This window comes from Uloborus diversus, chromosome 2 (genome assembly GCF_026930045.1).
Source record: "Uloborus diversus isolate 005 chromosome 2, Udiv.v.3.1, whole genome shotgun sequence".
Taxonomy (NCBI): domain Eukaryota; kingdom Metazoa; phylum Arthropoda; class Arachnida; order Araneae; family Uloboridae; genus Uloborus; species Uloborus diversus.
This window is the reverse complement of record NC_072732.1, coordinates 155450893-155469597: the sequence shown is the minus strand read 5'-3', so window position 1 is coordinate 155469597 and position 18705 is coordinate 155450893. Positions and strand designations below refer to the sequence as shown.

The 18705-nt window shown below is 32.7% G+C and overlaps 1 protein-coding gene across 1 annotated transcript in view; it reads left to right on the top strand.

Moving 5' to 3' along the window:
* LOC129216608 (coiled-coil and C2 domain-containing protein 2A-like) overlaps nucleotides 1–15136 on the top strand; it is an 88025-nt gene extending 72889 nt beyond the window's left edge. The window contains 5 exon segments of the mRNA XM_054850825.1: nucleotides 12187–12309; nucleotides 13802–13962; nucleotides 14061–14136; nucleotides 14860–14919; nucleotides 14921–15136. Coding sequence (XP_054706800.1) covers nucleotides 12187–12309; nucleotides 13802–13962; nucleotides 14061–14136; nucleotides 14860–14919; nucleotides 14921–15076 — 576 coding nt within the window. The 3' untranslated portion in view covers nucleotides 15077–15136.
* The last annotated feature ends 3569 nt before the right edge of the window (nucleotides 15137–18705 follow it).

Here is an 18705-nt window from a genome sequence, read left to right as displayed (position 1 = left end):
AAATCAAGCTTTTGGTGAGCATATGTCAAAAATTGCTGAGTGACAAATAAATTTCAAAGTTATGCTGTGCAAGGAGTGGAGAAATCGGTTTTGGAAGATGAGGAAAACGCATTACAAAACTTACCCTTTGCAGTTGATGGCACAAAAGGGCTTGATGTCATAAAAAAAAAAGCACTTTACAGAAAAGAGGGAATTAATGTTGAAACTTTAAAAATCTTTTATAAATTATATACAATGTTTGATATTTGCTTTCAAATTCTGTTAATCTAACGAAATAGACCAATATTTTAAGGCCCTTGTGTAAATAAAAAAATACCCTTTATGTTTACTTAATATGTTGGCTATATTTTGAAACACTTAAAATAAAATATAAATATAGTAATTCATTTCTTTTTAAAAATATTTAAATTTGTAATCCTTTTTTTCTTTAAGTTTAGGTATGCCGGTTTATAAAATCAGCCGCTTAATAAAATCAAATGTCCTCAGAACAAACATGATTTTAATAAACACGGGGCACGGTGTTGTACATACAACTTAAAAAACAAAAACAGCATTCAGTGGCTCAAATGATTGTGAAATAAAGCAAAGCAAAAATTTTCTAATGCTCAGTTTCGGCCTGACACCAACTAAAAACCTTGACCAACTCATCAACTGAACAGAAACCAGACTTTTTGCTGAGTGACAAATTTGAGTTGAGTCGAGGCACATGCATAGTGCCTCGACAGAATGGGGAGGGGCCTGCAGCATAATCTGGCACAGGAACGAGGTAAAAAATGTGGGGTTCCTGATAGGAACCCCACATTTGCTTGCCCCCATTCCTTGCTGTGCACAAGTAGCTATAAAAAGTGAGGTTTAAGAAAGGAGTAACTCTGCTAGACAGGGATTCAGCCATGATTTCTTTCCGGGAAAGCAGAATAAAGAGTATATTAACCAGTACTAACTGGAAATGGGCGATTTGTTTTCTCCCAAAGTTAAATTATTTTCTAAAAACCAAACTAACTAACAAAAGTCAATTCTTAAAAAACACAGTTGCAAAAGTCATTGCCTGATTCAATTATGAAGCACAAAGATTAAACTAAAACCAGATTAGATTTTAAAAGTTTGAAGCTTTACCTACAGAAGGTTGTGACTTGACTGAACGAACATATGGTGTTTGATACAGCAAGAGCAAAAAAAAAAAAAAAAAGGAAGAATAAAGAAAATGACGCTGTTCTACTTCCCGCCCCCCCCCCCCCCCCCCACACGCCTGATTTATCATTTTATCTGAATATAATTACCGTGAATTCCCTGATTTTTTTTTTCATGTGACAGCTTAAAAATACTTTGACCTTGATCAACATTCTAATTAATTGGGTTGTATTCTTTATGCCAGTTGAGTGGTGCTTTGTTCTTGTCCGAGTGTTAAACTATTCTTGAGTTGTGCTTTGAGTTTCTTTGTGCGAATTCTCCTGAATTCATTCATTACAGTCCACAATTAAATCGAATTTTTGTGAATTCTGTGCTTCATTTCTTATTCATCATATTTATTTTATGGACCGACGGAGCCAGAGCTTTTATGCCTCAACGTAGGTGAGTTTGTTCCATTAATTTGTGATTAACAATGGATCTTAAGGCTTTGAAAAAGAGAAAAACTGCAATTAAAGCCAGTTTAACAAAATTGAAAGAGAAAATTTACAGTAATATTGATAATGCAGATTCCACAGAATTGGAATTTTTCAATGATAAAATTCAAAAATCTAGTGAAGATATTACTTCTGTGTTTAATCATATTTTTTATTTGTCCGATGAATCGGAACTTGATTCTTTCATTACTGAGTTACAAGGTCAATGTGATATAATTGATAAATTAGTTCTTGTAGTTTCTAGAGCCATTTCTAAGAACAATAGTGTTGTAAAATATGAAAGCAAGTGTTCTGAGGCAGCTGATATAAGCTACCAAAATTAACTCTGCCATGTTTTGTTGGTAATCTTGAAGAATGGTTGTCATTTAGTGACCTTTTTAGCGCTGCGATTTCGAATAATGAGAAACTATCCGGCGGGCAGAAATTACAGTATTTAAAGTGTTCTTTAAAAGGTGAAACTTTAAAAATTGTGCAGTCACTTTCAATTTCTGATGCGAATTTTACTATTGCGTGGGAGTTACTTTCCCAAAGATTTTCGCATAAAAGAGAACTTATGAGTGCTTTAATAAGAAAATTGCTGTATTTACCTTCATTGCAATCGGAAAATTCTTCACAAATTTTAAGTTTGGTGGATAGTGTAAGAGAGTGTATTTGGTCTTTCGAGACTTTACAGTACAAAATAGAGAACTTTTCTGACATTCTCTTAATGTTTATTGTGCAATTTAAATTAGACCCAGATACAAGAGGTTGGTGGGAACGTTCAATGGAAGGAGATAGTATTCCCAAAACTTGATGAATTATTAGAATTTTTAAAATCTCATTCAAGAACTCTGCAAACTAGTAAACAACAGGGCAATAAAAAACTAAATGTTCATCAAAAGGTGTCAATATTCACATCAGAGATCCATTCACTTTGTGTTTATTGCAAGGCTAAGCATTCTTTAATTAAGTGTAATAAATTTTTGAATTTAAGTGTTCAAGATCGTGTTAATTTTGTGAAGTAAAAATAATGTGTGTTTCAATTGTTTACTTTCAAATCACAGAGTATCGCAGTGTAAGAGTGTTTATAAATAAAAAATGTGGTAAAAATCATCACAACCTTGCTCCATTATAATCAGTCTGAGAACAACTCCAAAGCTAATTATCAAGTTGCAAGTAATTCAAATACATTATCAGCAAGGGCTAAGGTTTTTTGTTCCACAGTCATCAGCTGTATCAAACAGTGATATAAGCAGGGTCTGTGATTCATCAATGCCTGAAAATATTTCTGCACCTATAACTTCTTGTGTTTCTGACTTTAACTATCACGGGCAAGTATTATTGTGTACTGCACTCATCAAGGTAGTAGATTCTTCTGGAGAGCTGCAACTTTGTCGAGCGTTACTCGACCCCGGTAGCCAAGCCAACTTCATAACTGAGGATTGTTTACAGAGGTTAGGCCTATCTAGAGAAAGAGCTAAGTTTCTCATATCGTGCCTAGGATCATCAGATGCTAATACTAACAGAATTTCAGAAATCAAATTTGTCCCACATTTCACTAATAAGTTATTTACCACCCCCGTGTTTGTGATTAACAAAATTATTGGAGAATTACCACATATAACCTTGAGTAAAGAGTTTGTTGAGCAATTTAGTGATCTCACTTTAGCAGATCCATCATTTTTCAAAAGTGGACCAATTGGTATTCTATTAGGAGTAGACATTTCCATGCCAATGTTCAGAGGAGAAACCGTCAAAGGAGGTGAAAATATGCCATATGCATCTCGCTCTGATTTAGGGTGGATTATTTCAGGTAGTGTTAGCCTTCCTGCGATGGGGAACCATACTATTCAAGTAAATAATATTCAATTGGAAACACAAGAGATGCTAACTAATTTTTGGAAATTCGACTCTGTGCCTGAAATTTCTAGTTTTACTAAACTAGAACAAGACTGCGAGGAATCATTTTTTATCTATATTTTCGAGAGATAAAAACGGTATTTATACAGTAAAATTACCTTTCCATTCATCTCCAGAGTTGCTAGGTGAGTCTAGACAAGCAGCAGTTAGCAGATTTAAATCGTTGGAGAAATCATTATCATCTAAGCCTGAGGTACACAAGCAGTACAAGAACTTTATAAGTGAATTACTGTAACTTAGGGACACATGAAAATGGTGCCTAATAATGAGGTGTTTAGTGATTCATCCTATTATCAGGGGTGATTGTAACTCCATGAAAAAATACCTGAACTTCTTTTTCCAAGAAGAAAAAGTGTTTTGATGGGCATGTATATACACATTACGTGTATGTACACATCATGTTATGTATATAAATAATTTAGATACATAGTTATTTGTTGGGGCTAAAACTCGAAGTTTTAATTGGGCTTCATACGTCCATGTGCATGGTTGGAATTAAATTCTTTTAATTTTTCTCATTTCTTAAAATTTTTCGAAGAATGTTTTATTTTCCTCCTTTGTATCTGAATCCTTAACCATTAATTACATTCATTTACTAATACACTAAAGCCTAATACACCAGCATTTTTTAATGATTCCCGGTTTCTTTTATGAGTATTTGTAGAAGAATGTTGCATTGCAATAATGCCTTCACACCATCATTAGCATATGTAAAGGGCTTGTTGCAAGAAACACAAAACCAAAATCCAGCCCTATCAATTTTTTTACACTACATTTCCATCTTTTCATTGTAGGAATCCACTCTGTTTAACCATTCCCAATTAAACTTGTTCTTCTTTCTGCATCGATGGAGCCAATGTCTTCAGATTTATCCAGATACCTTATTTTTTGAAATGAGAACATGCAAAGTTCAAATGAATAAATTTATCAAATAAAAAAAGTAGCAAAATGAAAAGTAAGAGTTAACTAGTAAAATTTAATTAAACAAACTAATTTATATTTACAAGGAGCATATTAATAACGATAAAGTATAATTAGAATTAGTTCAATAACAACAGAACGCACGCAAGTAAAAATCATAAACCAGAATATAAAATAAAGAAAATATTTGCATACGATCAACTCCTCCAACTGCCATAAAGAACAAAGACAGGAGTCGAAGCTCTTATCACTTTTCTCTTCCTACCTTCCCCCAGTTTACAAAACATGACCGTAACCAATGCCTTCGAGATAGGAAGGCCATCCAACTAGCAAATGACGTCATCGTTCGTCGATCCACAATGAATATTGGGAAGTGAGCACTTCGATTAGTATTTTGATTTAATTAAACTATTTGGTTTATTTATTATTGTCTTCCATTATTTTAGTAGCATTAAAGGTTCTACTTTTTCATTTGAAAACATAAAAAAGGAACCGATAATCATACATTAAGAAATACACTGAGCTTAATTCATAGTATTTTACATAAAAACATTTATAAGTCTTACAAAGTATTCAAATAACTAAATACGATTATATTTTACAATCATGTTAAAACGAAGTGATAAATAAACACAGTTTTATTTTTCATTTGAATTTTTTTTTTAACTAATCGCATTTTAACTATTTGTATATTGTATTGAAACATTAACTCTTAAGAAGTATTCAAATAAATAAATGAACTTCCATTTTACAATTACATCAAAACAAAAAATAATTTTACCATTGTATTTGAATAAGAATTAAATGAAATGTTATAAATAAACATTTAATAATAAATAAACATTTTTGCTTAAGTAAATGGGAAACATGACTGCAATATGTTTCAAAGACATAACATCAAATTAAAGCACATAATACCAGATTATTAATATTAACTTAGCTGAGCAAATTTATGCTTTTAAAAAGACATGAATGCTTGGGTGCCATCCCCCAAAGTAAATGCTGCCCTACCCCCTTCAATTATGAAAACTTCAAGAAAAATACCCCAAAAAACATCTCCCCCATCTCCCTTAAAATTTCAAGGGCACAGTTATTTAACTATAGCCGTTGAAAAGCTATCATTACTATGAGAGTATGATTCCGACCCCCCCCCCTTCGGTGGGCACTTTCGAAAAATTACACAGGAATTCAACTTGAAAAACGTTAATTAAAGAATGAATAATACAACATCATGAATACTGTATGTTCTACATCAAAAAAATGTATTCAATATCTAAGCAGCCTTTTTTTTTTATAATTTGGCTACTTTTCCATTTTCAGCTTTTTTTGCTGCTAATGATTCTTGGGGGGGGGGGGGGCTTCAATAGTTCATTTTAGGGTTTTGAAAAATTATTTTAAAAAGCAATAATTGATGACAAAGTAACTTTAAAAAAAAACGTTTCATAGAAGGACCATTTTAGCAACTTTCTTCAATACTTAAAACCTCATATATGTTAAATTTAGTTCAACATTTTGCTGAGTATGCTCTTTTAGGAATTCAGTGTGAAAGTTTTGTGACAGGGGGAAGGGAGGGTATAACAAGAAGTGTGATATCACGCGTTGTTTATAACAATATGCTCATGTTACAGCGTTACATGTAACAAGGAGGGGGGGGGGGGATTTGTTCGAAATTTTGCAACATACTTTGTGGACAGCCCCTTAATTCAATTTATATTACAGTTTCAGAGTTCCTGAAAGCTTATTAACAGAAAATCCAAGGAGTTCAAAAAATATGTAGTTCAAGACATTTTTCCCTTTTTAAGCATAAACAAACAAGAATGGAGCATTTTGCAAAAACACGTTGCGTATCCACTGCTCAAAAGTAATCTTTCGTAAGCCCAGAAATTGTGAATACCTTTAACTCAACCACAATTTGTGCATAAATATCATAAAACTTAAAGACAACAGCGGAAAAAAAACATATATTTTTTTTAATTTATGCACAGAACCAGCTTGTTTGAATAACATTGCAGGAGCGTAGTTGGGGGGAAATGTTTGAGTATTGAACCCACGACCTCCGGCGTTCAAAGCTAATCTTCTACCTCAGAACTACGGAAGCCCATCAAGGAATGTTTTTTGATCAAAATAACACATGCTAGCGCATGAAACAATTTAATTGAAACCGAAAATATAAGATTAGTTCAGTTAAAAGCCTGTTTCAATAAACTTGTTTACATACATATTAACTGAATATCAACACCAAGTTACGTTGCTTCTGATAGCAACAAGTATATTTGCAGAAAATTTTGACATATGTATATTGTCAGCTTGGAAAATCCATTTCGAATAAATGCCTGTATACAAGGTTGAAAACATAAAGAAATAAAAAGTTGCAAGTTAACCATTTCAAATATTAAAGCAGTACGCTGAAATTACAAATTACAGACAAAGATATCAGAAAGGAAACTGACAATTGTTTGTGTAATGGAGGAAAAATTAAGTAACCTTAACTGCATGAACTCGAAAGCATAAAATGTAAATTTGTTTATCTGAGAAAAGTACTTACCTCCGAACTTTAAAATTTATTCCATGAGGAGCCCAACTTTATTTTTCGCATGCAGGTTGTTCGAAAGCTGAAATTGCTAACTCACTTTCACTCAGCAGACACTTACAAGACTTAATTATATAATTTTTTAATTGCCTCTACATTCCGGTACGTGGAAAGGATGAGATAAATCCAACAGTATTGTATTCAAAAATGTGCATCCGAAGTTACATATTTCCTATTTCATCTACTTCTACCAGAGCAAAGCAGCACTACCTACTGATTACTGGTAAACTGCCCTACTTTCAAAATTTCGCACCAAGTTCATAGATCGACGACTGGTGGCGTAACGAAGCGGGGGGGGGGGAGAGAGTTGTCTGGCCTGTTATCACGTGGGTCTCGCCGTAACTTACGCTTTATATTTATACCAAATGTCTTCAATTTGGATTTTTTCGTTTCATTAAACATCGCTCTAAATTTTACTAAAATGGGTTTTTCTGAAAATATAGAAGTTCCCGTATTTTCGAAGATGAAGATACCGGAATTCAAGATGAAAATACCGGAAATCCGGTAAAATACCAGAACACAATCAACACTGTATTATTTATCCCATCATGGTGTAGTAAAAGAATCGAGTTCTACTACCAAATTAAGAGTCGTTTTTGATGCTTCTGCGAAATTAACCTTATGCCTTTCTTTGAATGATCTTTTGATGACAGGGCCAAGAATTCAGCAAGAACTCTTCCCTATTCTCCTTCGGTTTAGAACGTATGAAGTAGTCTTTTGCGCTGATGTAAAGAAAATGTTTCGGCAAATTAGAGTGCATCCAAAAGATAGGAACTGGCAAAGAGTTTTGTAGCGGGAAAATTCATATGAACCTTTAAAATCTTACAGATTAGTAATGGTTACGTATGGAACTGCGAGTGCCCCATTTTTATCTACAAGAGTAATGAAACAGTTAGCTTTAGATGAAAAGGATAACTTTCCCTTGGCGGCGGACGTTGCTATTCGTGATTTTTACGTTGACGACCTTCTATCAGGAGCTCAAAGTGAAGAAACAGCCAAACTCGTGACCAAACAAGTTTTTGAGATGATGTTGAAGGGAGGTTTTACGCTGAGAAAATGGCTTTCAAACATGCCAAATGTTTTAATTGTCATGGATCAACTCTGAACCACGTCGCTGGCAACAATTTGTTGCAAATTGTGAAGCCAAAATTCAAGATCCTAATTCTAGTGTTTTGTGGAATTTCGTAGCTGGAGATGAGAATCCAGCTGATTGTGGAACTAGAGAAAAGCTACCATCAGAGTTTTTGAGGAGTACATTGTGGTTGCAAGGACCTCAATGGCTTAAACAACCTATTGAAATTACAGAACCAAGGGTTTGCATCGACTCAAGCCTAAGTGAAACTGTTGCTCAAGGAGGAGAAGAAAGGCTACAGTTCTTGTGTGTCAAAATTTCAAGAGTTAGAATTAATTACAAAATATTCATCGTGGTTAAAGCTATGCAGAGTAGTAACATGGTGCTTGAGATTCAAAAATAACTCGTTCCACTCTACCTGAAAATCGTCTTCTGGAGCCATTTATCAACAGAGGAAGTCTTGATGGGTACATCAGCGATTGTTAAAATTGTTCAATAATCGGTATTTTCCGAGGAGTTGAACTGCTTAAAAATCTGCGAAACCTCTAAAATCAAGTAGTAAGCTTTTAAGTTTAACACCGTTTTTAGACTCAAGTGGAATTATGCGCGTAGGTGGAAGACTTAAAAATTCAAACTTATCAGAAGACAGAAAATATCCCATGATTCTCCCTAAGAGTCATCATATCACAAATTTGATCATCAACTACTATCATCAAGTTTATCTTCACGCTGGCCCACAATTACTGCTTTCCGTTATACGGAAATTTTTTTGGATTCTTAGTGCTAGAGATGCTATTAGAAGGTGCACTCATCAATGTGTTATTTGCTGCAGAATTCACGCTCAAACTGCGAATCAGATGATGGCTGATCTTCCAGTTGCAAGAGTTACTGCAAGCAGAGCATTTTCTCGGGTAGGAGTAGATTTCGCTGGACCATTCAATATCAAAAATTGAACTGGCAGAGGAGTGAAAATTACAAAAATGTTACGTTTGTCTATTTGTTTGCTTCTCTACGAGAGCAGTACATTTAGAAATAGTAGGAGACCTTACGACAAAATCCTTCATGGCGACTTTGAAGAGGTTCATAGCACCGTTGAGGCAAGCCCGTAGAAATCCACAGTGATTGTGGCACGAATTTCAAGGGTGCCAGTAAAGAGTTGAGAAAGGCGTTTGATATTGTTACGAAATGATCATCTTCATGGCTGTCATCTGAAAGCATCAAATGGATCTTCAACCCTCCCGCTGCACCTCACTTTGGAGGCCTGTGGGAAGCAGGAATAAAATCTGTCAAGTATCACCTAAAGAGATGCCTTGGAAACGTTGTACCAACGTTTGAAGAATGCTTAACGCTTATTACGCAAATCGAGGGCATGTTTAAATTCACAGCCCGTTAACACCAGCTTCACCAGATCCAAATGAGTTAGACGCTTTGACTCCCGGACACTTCTTGATTGGAACATCTATGAGTGCCATTCCAGAAACGGACTTGGACTACAGAGAAAATTAGCCATATTGACCGTTGGAGAAACATGCAAAAGATACTTCAACATTTTTGGAGACGTTGGAGTAATGAATACTTGTGTAGATTACAACAGAGACCTAAGTGGTGTAAATTACAACGTGACTTTCAACCAGGTGACTTAGTGTTAGTCAAAAACGAGAACCTTCCTCCTCTACGCTGGAGTCTAGGTAGGATTCAACATGTTTTCCCAGGAAAAGACAGTAGAGTGCATGTTGTAGAGCTACTAACTGCAAGTGGTGTACTTAAGAGACCGATTTCCAAACTTTGTGCTTTACCTCTGAACTGATTTAGTGACTTTTCTTAGAGACTGCCTTTTCAATAGTTTACATTTTAGTTTTCGGTGTTGTATTTATGTTTTCTCTTTTCAGGTGCTTGCCGTTCGTGAGTTTTGAACCCCCCCTCGGGTTTCAAGGCTGGGGGTATGTATAAAATAAATATGATGAATAAGAAATGAAGCACAGAATTCACAAAAATTCGATTTAATAGTGGACTGTAATGAATGAGTTCAGGAGAATTTGCACCAAAGAAACCTCAAAGCACAACTCAAGAATAGTTTCATTCGGACAAGAACAAAGCACCACTCAACTGGCATAAAGAATACAACCCAATTAATTAGAATGTTGATCAAGGTCAAAGTATTTTTAAGCTGTCACATAAAGAAAAAAATCAGGGAATTTACGGTAATTATATTCAGATAAAATGATAAATCAGGCGTGGGGGGGGGGGGAGTAGAACAGCGTCATTTTCTTTATTCTTCCTTTTTTTTTGTTCTCGCTGTATCAAACATATGGGTTAAACTTATTTTTCAGTGTGCTAATACAGCAAGAGAAAAAGTGCTCATTCAAAGGCTTTAATCACTTGGCAATAACATATCAAGACCAATAAGAAGTAGAGAGTCGGAAAATTCAGACTGAAATTTAAAAATATATATCATAGGAAAAACATAGTTTTCTAAACACTCAGAAGAGAAAGTACAATTACATTTTCATGCCAACTCACTGCAACTTTTAAAATATAATAAACTAGCTGCATCGCCCGGTTTTGCATGGTGTACCTTGAAAAATAAATTTATGTCAAGTGATGCGTGTTCAACAATCAGGCTTGAACGAGAGAAAAAAAAATATAAAATTTCCCAACAGATAGTGGAAAAATAACCAAAAAGGTTTTTTTTTTTAACTCCCAAATACAGTAAAAACCTTCATGGCAAAAGCAAGAATTTTATTTGTTCACACTCGATAAAAAATGACAACAGATTTCTCTTCTCAGTCATTTTATTTCATATTAATTAAAACTGAGCTAGCAGCAGACGATAAATTTCTGATTTAAAATTGATTTTCCTTTATTTGAAAATGCTTATAACTTTCCTGTTAGTGATTTTAGGGACTTGGTGATTTCAATTCCAGAGGATAAAAAATCTTCCAAAGGGGTATTCTTTGTGAGCTTATGAATTACACTAAAATCAAACTGATCAGATATTTATTTCAGGTAAAAAGAGCCATTTAATGCCATTTTCGAGCCTTAAAATTGAAATTCGAACAGTTTGGTACTTTTTTGGCACTTGAAAAACCCCCTACGTTCCTTCTCAGGCGCTCATGTACTTCCCTGCCAAATTTGGTCGAGATCCGAAGCAGGCTTGGAGTCAATTAAGTGAAAATGTGTTCAATTATGATTATGAACCTGAAAAATAGGAGATTACACACAAAATTACAAATATAATTATAATACTCGGCCAAAACATAATTGCGATAACAATGATGATTAGAAAATGTAAAAAATGTAATCAATTACAATTATGATATGCCAATGATGATTACAGACTTGTAAGGAAAAAAATACACACACACACACCATACTCAGGGCTCTAATCAGTCGAGCTTTTAAAAACCTGAATGCAAAAGGGTCCAAAGACATGTGTTTGTACTTCTGATATTGTTCTCTTTCCGAGGCAGCAGCTTCACTTGTTTGCTTGCCATTGACCGATGAAAAGGGAAATTGATGATCAATCCTAAAATCCGGGACGCTCCTGTCAAACGACCTACGGGGCAAGCTTAGACCCTGCCTTCGTGGTGCAAGCCAAATAGGGTTTGTTTATGACCCTCATTTACAAACAGCCGTTAATGACCCCTAAATAGCAGGATCTTAGGCTCTGTCTAAAAAGGTTGAAGTTACCTTTACACTCTATTGAACTATTATCTTCTCCATACCATTGTTAAATCACAACTTAACAGTTTTCACTTTCAGGATTACACAATTACCAAGGCTGAATTATGATTATATAAATTTAGATTACAGTAACGATAATGCAAGAAGCACTTGATTAAAATTACAATTATAAGAGCCCCATTGTCAGTTTATTGTTATGATTACGATTACACAAAAATGTAATCGACGATTATTCCAAGCCTGATCTGAAGTAAACTGTCGATTTGTATAGGGAACATACATACACACAAACATATATTCCTTGTTTTATTTATATAGATGTAAGATCATTAAAATTTACCTTCAGAGTGAAATTGTTCCTCTTTTTCATTTTATTCTTTTTGTGCATATTTTTTTAGGTATGGGCTAATATACAGAGAAGCAATCATCCCTCAAGAATAAATTTTGATGTCACTAAAATGAGCGATTGGAAACCCTTTTTTTCTCGTAGCTTGCATAATCCTGGACTAAGAAGTATACAGGTATAAAATGGTTTTAAACTATCATCCAATGAACACACTTTGTTGCCAATACATTGAAATAGCATGAGAGAAAAAAAAAGCTATGTTGCAAAGCATACACTCATGTTATGGACGTCAAAAATGATTCTTACGAGCTCATTTTCTTCAGTATAATAAGAGCAATTCATTTACTAGTTTTAGTTGAATATAATTGAATTCAAAAATAAGTCCAGACCAAAATGAAAACTAGCTCAATCCTTTAGCTTGAACCTTTGCTTTTAATTTTTATATATTTGAATATAAGGAACCAGTGCAAATATATGGGTAAAAATGCCACACATGTGCAAATGGATTGAGTAAGTTAAAGAAATAAACTGTATCAGATTGTTTTAATATGTAATTTAAATGATTATGAATATATGTAATTTAAGTAATCACATGAATTTAAGAAAAATTATTTTATGTTTGTGCCTCTTATCTTTTAATATGTAAATGAAATGCAAAGAAAGAGGAATATAGTAGAACCTGGTCATACTGATGGTGTTGAGGGACAGATTTTACATCTGCCTTATGACAATTGTGCTGTTAGTGAAAACTATTTTTACCTACAGTAAATTAATGACAATAATACAATACTGTTAACAATGCTTCCAAAGAAGGAATAGGGGATAAATTTAGAAGATAATGAAGGTCAACTCACTAACAGGACTAGTTTTAATAGAAGCTGAGATTTGAGGACACATAGTATCCTTTCGTTGTCCACTCATACAAAAAGATAATAATGAAGGAATAATACTGTTTTTAGAGAAGTTTGAAGCACAAAAGTAGACTACCAGTAAATTAATGAATGGTAACTATGTATCTGATTCCTCAGTGTCAAGGGCCAATAGGATTTTGTTGTTCACTACATCGCTTGTTATCAGCCATAGTTAAAACTAACATTTATTATTTCTTTAAAAGTAATTTAAAAAATCTTTTTTGTTATTTTTGAATAACATTTTTCCTTTGCATGCAAGGCCGCAGAAAGTCCAGGCGGGCTCCTTGTCAATTATGTCACTGGGCCCCGCGCCCCCCATCCCCTCAAAAAAAAAAAAAAAAAAAGAATTTCCCCTATGTTGCCACAACAGTAAATGCTTCAAGAATAAATTTTAATTTTATCTTTACATTTTCGCTTATTCAGAGTTTTTTTTCTCCTTTCTCTTTTTTACGTCAGTGTCGCCCCTCCCCCAAGACCCGGGCCCCTATTTTCTGACTAGGCTGACATGGCCTCTTTTTGGGTCTGTTTGCATAAAAAGAATGCTTCATTTTTCTAAATGTTGTAAATTTTATAGGCATTCTACTATGCTGTTTCTATTTATTACATTTCCAAAGGAAAATTACTATATGTAAAATTAAGAAAAGTGAAACACTATTTTTCATTTTTAAAAATATTTAAGTATGCATTTTGGTAACATGTTTTGTTCTGTGGTAAAAAAAATATTAACATTTATCAAATGCATCTTTTTTTTATAAGCCATCTGTGCTGAGATACAGTAAAACTGATCCCAAATATGTGCAAGAACTGCAAGAAAGTTTGGCCAGTGGACTCCAAAACAGCATTATTAAGTGGAGGCACAAAATCCCTACATCTTGGAATGAAGACTGCAACAAAGTTCTGTACAAGATCTTAACAAGGTACTTATTTGAAAAATTGTTGAAAAACTGAATATTTATCTAACTTCTGGAAGAGAAAATAATATTGAGAACACTTATAAAATGATATTTGAATGTAGGCTTGAAAGAAATGCTGGAAGAACAGCCAGTGATGATTCCCTTCAAGAGTTAGAGCAGATATTAAGTGCTTATAAGGTAAAATGTGTGGTTTTGATAGGTTGTTGTTGAATGTATGTAATGTAAAATTTAATTTTGTGCCAAAGAAATATAACCAGTGGTGTTCCCATAGGGTGTACTCCATATACGCTGTATACTCTCAAACATTTTTAGACATATAGCGTATAAGATAAATAAATACCTTTGTGCAGAACAGTAAAGTAAGACAAAACAACGTTAAATTTGTGCTTCTTCTAACGTTGTATTTTTGTCTTTACTTTACTATATAGCGTATACTCTCAAGCTTCATAAATTTTCATATTATGAAATACTATGTATATGATCACATACACAAATCGTGCATAATGGATTACTGGGAGTATACCCTCAGAAAAATTGATGGGAACATCACTGAATATAACCAGTGCTGTAGTTGGAATAAAATGTTTAAAAGAACTCACCTTAGGATTGGGAAAGACTCGCCAAAAGAAAAGGCGGTTTGAAACCAATTTACATTACATTCGATTATTTTTACAATAAAACCAAATAGTTTGGGAAATGGCATCCCACTCCCCCCTCCAACTACAGCACTATTACAACTTCAAATATTTTACTTTTAAGTAGTTTTACTATAAATTAGCAGTGGTAGTTGATATCTGGGAAAAGAATAGTTTTACTAATAACCGAAATAAAACCTTCATTAACAAGGTTTTGCTATCAATATAGGTCTTGATTGCATTTCAAAACTTTGAATTCTTTTAGATGAATGGTTTTCCTTTAACTATGCCATACACAGAAAATGAAGCAGTGATTGAAGCAGTTTTTTGCAACAGGGGTTCACTTAACTGAAGACAAAAATGCTGAATTCTCTCTAGCTGTTTATATTCACCCATATCCATGCTCCATACTTGCAATCTGGGTATATGTTGCAGTTTTAATACAACGAAGACATGTGAAAGAAACTGAAGAGGATGAATAAATTATAAAAGTCATTTTAAACTATTTCTTTAAATAAAAAGGAATTATTAGGACTGCAGAGTACAAAAATACTAGTCATGTATATATTGAATAAAAAACATTTTTCAAATTGAATTTGAAGTTCATCCATAGTTTTTTTTTTTTTTTGCATATCTCATTTTTTTAAGGAATTGTTAAAATCTTTCACAAAAACTTGGACATTTTTTAGGTTAGATTTTTATAAAATAGTCAGACTAAACAAGTTAGCAATATTTGACTTAGTTTTAATGATCTCCTGGAGAAATATATTTTCTTTAATGTGAACCTCCATAACTATAGGATAAATATACTATTACTGAGGCAAGCCTAACTTGGCAGCATTATAATGCTGTGATTAGAATCTGCATAGCTTTACAATGCTGTCAGGTTAAGTTTGACTTAACTATAGTTAACGTACATATGTTTAAATGGTAAAATGAGTTTTATTCTGAAACTATTATTAAATATCTTCCAGGGAAAAAAACAAACAAAAAAACTTTATATTTACTTTTTTCAACACATTTATTTATTGCAAAAAGTATACTTTTCTTAACAGAAATTTCAATTTGCGAACTGTTACAGAAATCTAAACACAACTTGAAGCAAAAAATGTTTGCTTTTAATTTCCAAAAGAAAAAAAAAAAACTTCATTACTGTCCAACCACGGCTTGTATGGAATTTTCAAACATCCTGATAAGACGAATCTAGCTGAATGAGAGGGAAAAGTAAAATATTCATGCGCATACTCCACTCATCTGAATGAGACTCTGCCTCTGCAAAAGCTGACATCAATAAAAATAATAGATTCGTCCATTTCCTGCTGTAAAACGGATGTTTGTCTTTCCATACAATCCGTGGTCAGATTGTAGCATGTACAAAAGTGCTGTGCCCAATTTCTTTACTTACTTTTGAGTCTAATTATTTCTTAAAAACAATTTTTCTTACTGAAATCCTAATTTGGTTTGTATGTATGAAAATAAAAAAATATAGATACTAAGAGAAACTTCAAATATACACTTTAATATAAACTTTAAAACAAGTAACAATAACATTCTATAACGAATTTCTGAAAAAAATAAAAAGTCACATAAAAAATTGTTCACCGGATAAGAAATTAACAAATCATATGAGATACAAAAATAACTCTTTTTTTTTTTACATTATTGTAATAAATTAAATATACATAAATAAGTTTTTTGATAAATTTCATCATAACAAATTAAGATTTTTGTACCATTTTAAATTTCTTTTTTTGTCTGTATCTAAAATAGATACAGACAAAAAAAAAAAAAAAAAAACGCACATATAAAATCATATTTTACCTCAAATTAAACTTCATAACACAGATGTCAAATTTTCTAAGAATGGATCAATATGTACAAATAAATATGAGCACATGAAATTAAACATGATAATCTATTTCAGCCAAACTCTGGTATAAGGCATCATCTGTCCAAGGGAGAAACCTTTTTCATAGTTTCTTTTTTTCTTTGATTCTATCTCAGACAGAAATTATTGTGCAAATATTGAGCAAACAAAAATTTTGCTGAATGTTATAAAACTATCCATCCATCATACCTGTTGTATGGTCAAGGCTTTATTGTATAATACAGAATTTCTTTGCCTTTCAAATAAATTCTATAAAATATTTTATTTTTATCTTTTCATTTACTTTTATAACATTTCTCATGTATTTCTCGGGATTTGTACAAGTAAAAAATATATTGGAATTTCTGAACTTCATTCAGAGCTAGAATAACATCGGTAATTGAATGAAAATGAGGTTGAAAGTAAACAAGCAATGCTTTATGTTGTGTAAGATATAAAGCAACATATTTGAGTGAAAATTAACTTCAAAAATTTTTTTGACAATGCAAAAAGTGTGGGGAACATGAATACTTTAGGAAAAACTGGAAAGCTGAAAAAAAAAAAAAATGTATGAACCCAATGGCGTTGTCTACAAGGTGGGGGCAGAGCTTCGGACATGCACCTACTCCTCAAGGTTTAAGGAGTGCATTCCCCCCATTAGGGAAACTTACTTTTTCCATCCTTTTTCATAGCACAGAAAAACAATTTTACTTTTATTTGTGTAATAAAATAATTTATATATTTTTTTTCAACATATTTTTTGTCAGCACAGCTTCAAAGCTGAGTTACTGAACGTACTAACAGGGGCGCCAAAACGTCATGAGAAGGGGAGAATTCTCAGTTTGTCGATCAGATGAAACTCCAAATTTTGCCAAATGATTACAAACAGAAAATTATAGAAATAGTGCGGAAATACACAATTGTGTTTGTATATGTATATAATGTGTGTGTAAATGTCTCCTTGGCATTTTGAAAAGCTAACACCTAAGTATGAATTCTAATATGTTAGTTCCACAAGATGAAATATATTTATAACATTTTCAGATTGAATTAGACTTGTTTTTAAGTTAAACCTTTTAAGTGGTGTCAATAAGATGCTTTTTTCAGCTAATCATCACTTTGCTATATTTTAGTTAATTTGATAAGTAAAAAAAAAAACATGGGAAATACAGAAGAACACAGTTATAGCACATAAATTGGGAGGAATATTTTATATCCTTACATATCTGCAACATGTACTACAGTACATTTACGCCTTGCCTGTGACTGGATGGGTCCTACTGTACATCAAACTTAACTGACTAAGGAAAGTGATAGTGCATCATTTAAGTAATCAATCAAAAATTGACTACCTTAAATATGTGTAAAGGAACCTAATGCATTTTTTCAAATAAAATTTAGTTTGTACATTAATTTACCTCAAGCGGAATTTAGCCATTTTGATCCATTTAGAATGAATGTCCCAATGTATGTATTAGATTAAAATATTTCCAATAGAATTCAGATTTAATGAATATTTACAAATAGCTTGATAGATGTTATAGCTAGTATAAATAACTGTTCTTCTAAAATTCAAAATTTTGTACTGCAATTTTTTTTTCATTTAGTAAAACGAAATAAAGTCTCAGATTTATCAAAATTCCCATAATTTTTTCAAAAACGTTTTTTTGGGTATAAAACATGTAATGAGTTACAATGAAATGTTAATTTACTATACAAACATACTGTAAATACTATTTTACGATGTTATCTTATATAGGTTAATTTTTCAGAACTGGTAAGAGAAAAGTAAAAAATGTTAAGTAGAAATACACACATAAATATCTATGCATCAAAAGTCCAATAAAATTTCATTTTTCTGTTATAAAGATTGCATGATTTGTGAACCACCTGATAAATTACAATGTAACATTTAAGATGAAATAAAATTGTCATTTGTTTACATGTGGAGCCACAACAAATATTAATGAGTTGAATTTATATTAAAAAAAGTTTCCTTTAAACGTAAGATTTTAAAAGATGCTACTTAATTTTACTAAAGTACATGGAGGAATGAGTGATTTGGTAAAATACAGTGAAACCTGTGTAAATTGACCACTTGCAGTGCACTACTTTAGTGGTCAACTTAAACAGGTGGTCAACCTACAAAGGCTGATTTATATGATAAGGGCTAATTCCATGCCTGAAAAAAGCGGCCAACTTCACAGGTTTTACAGTATGTTCAAGAGGCTTATATCTACACAA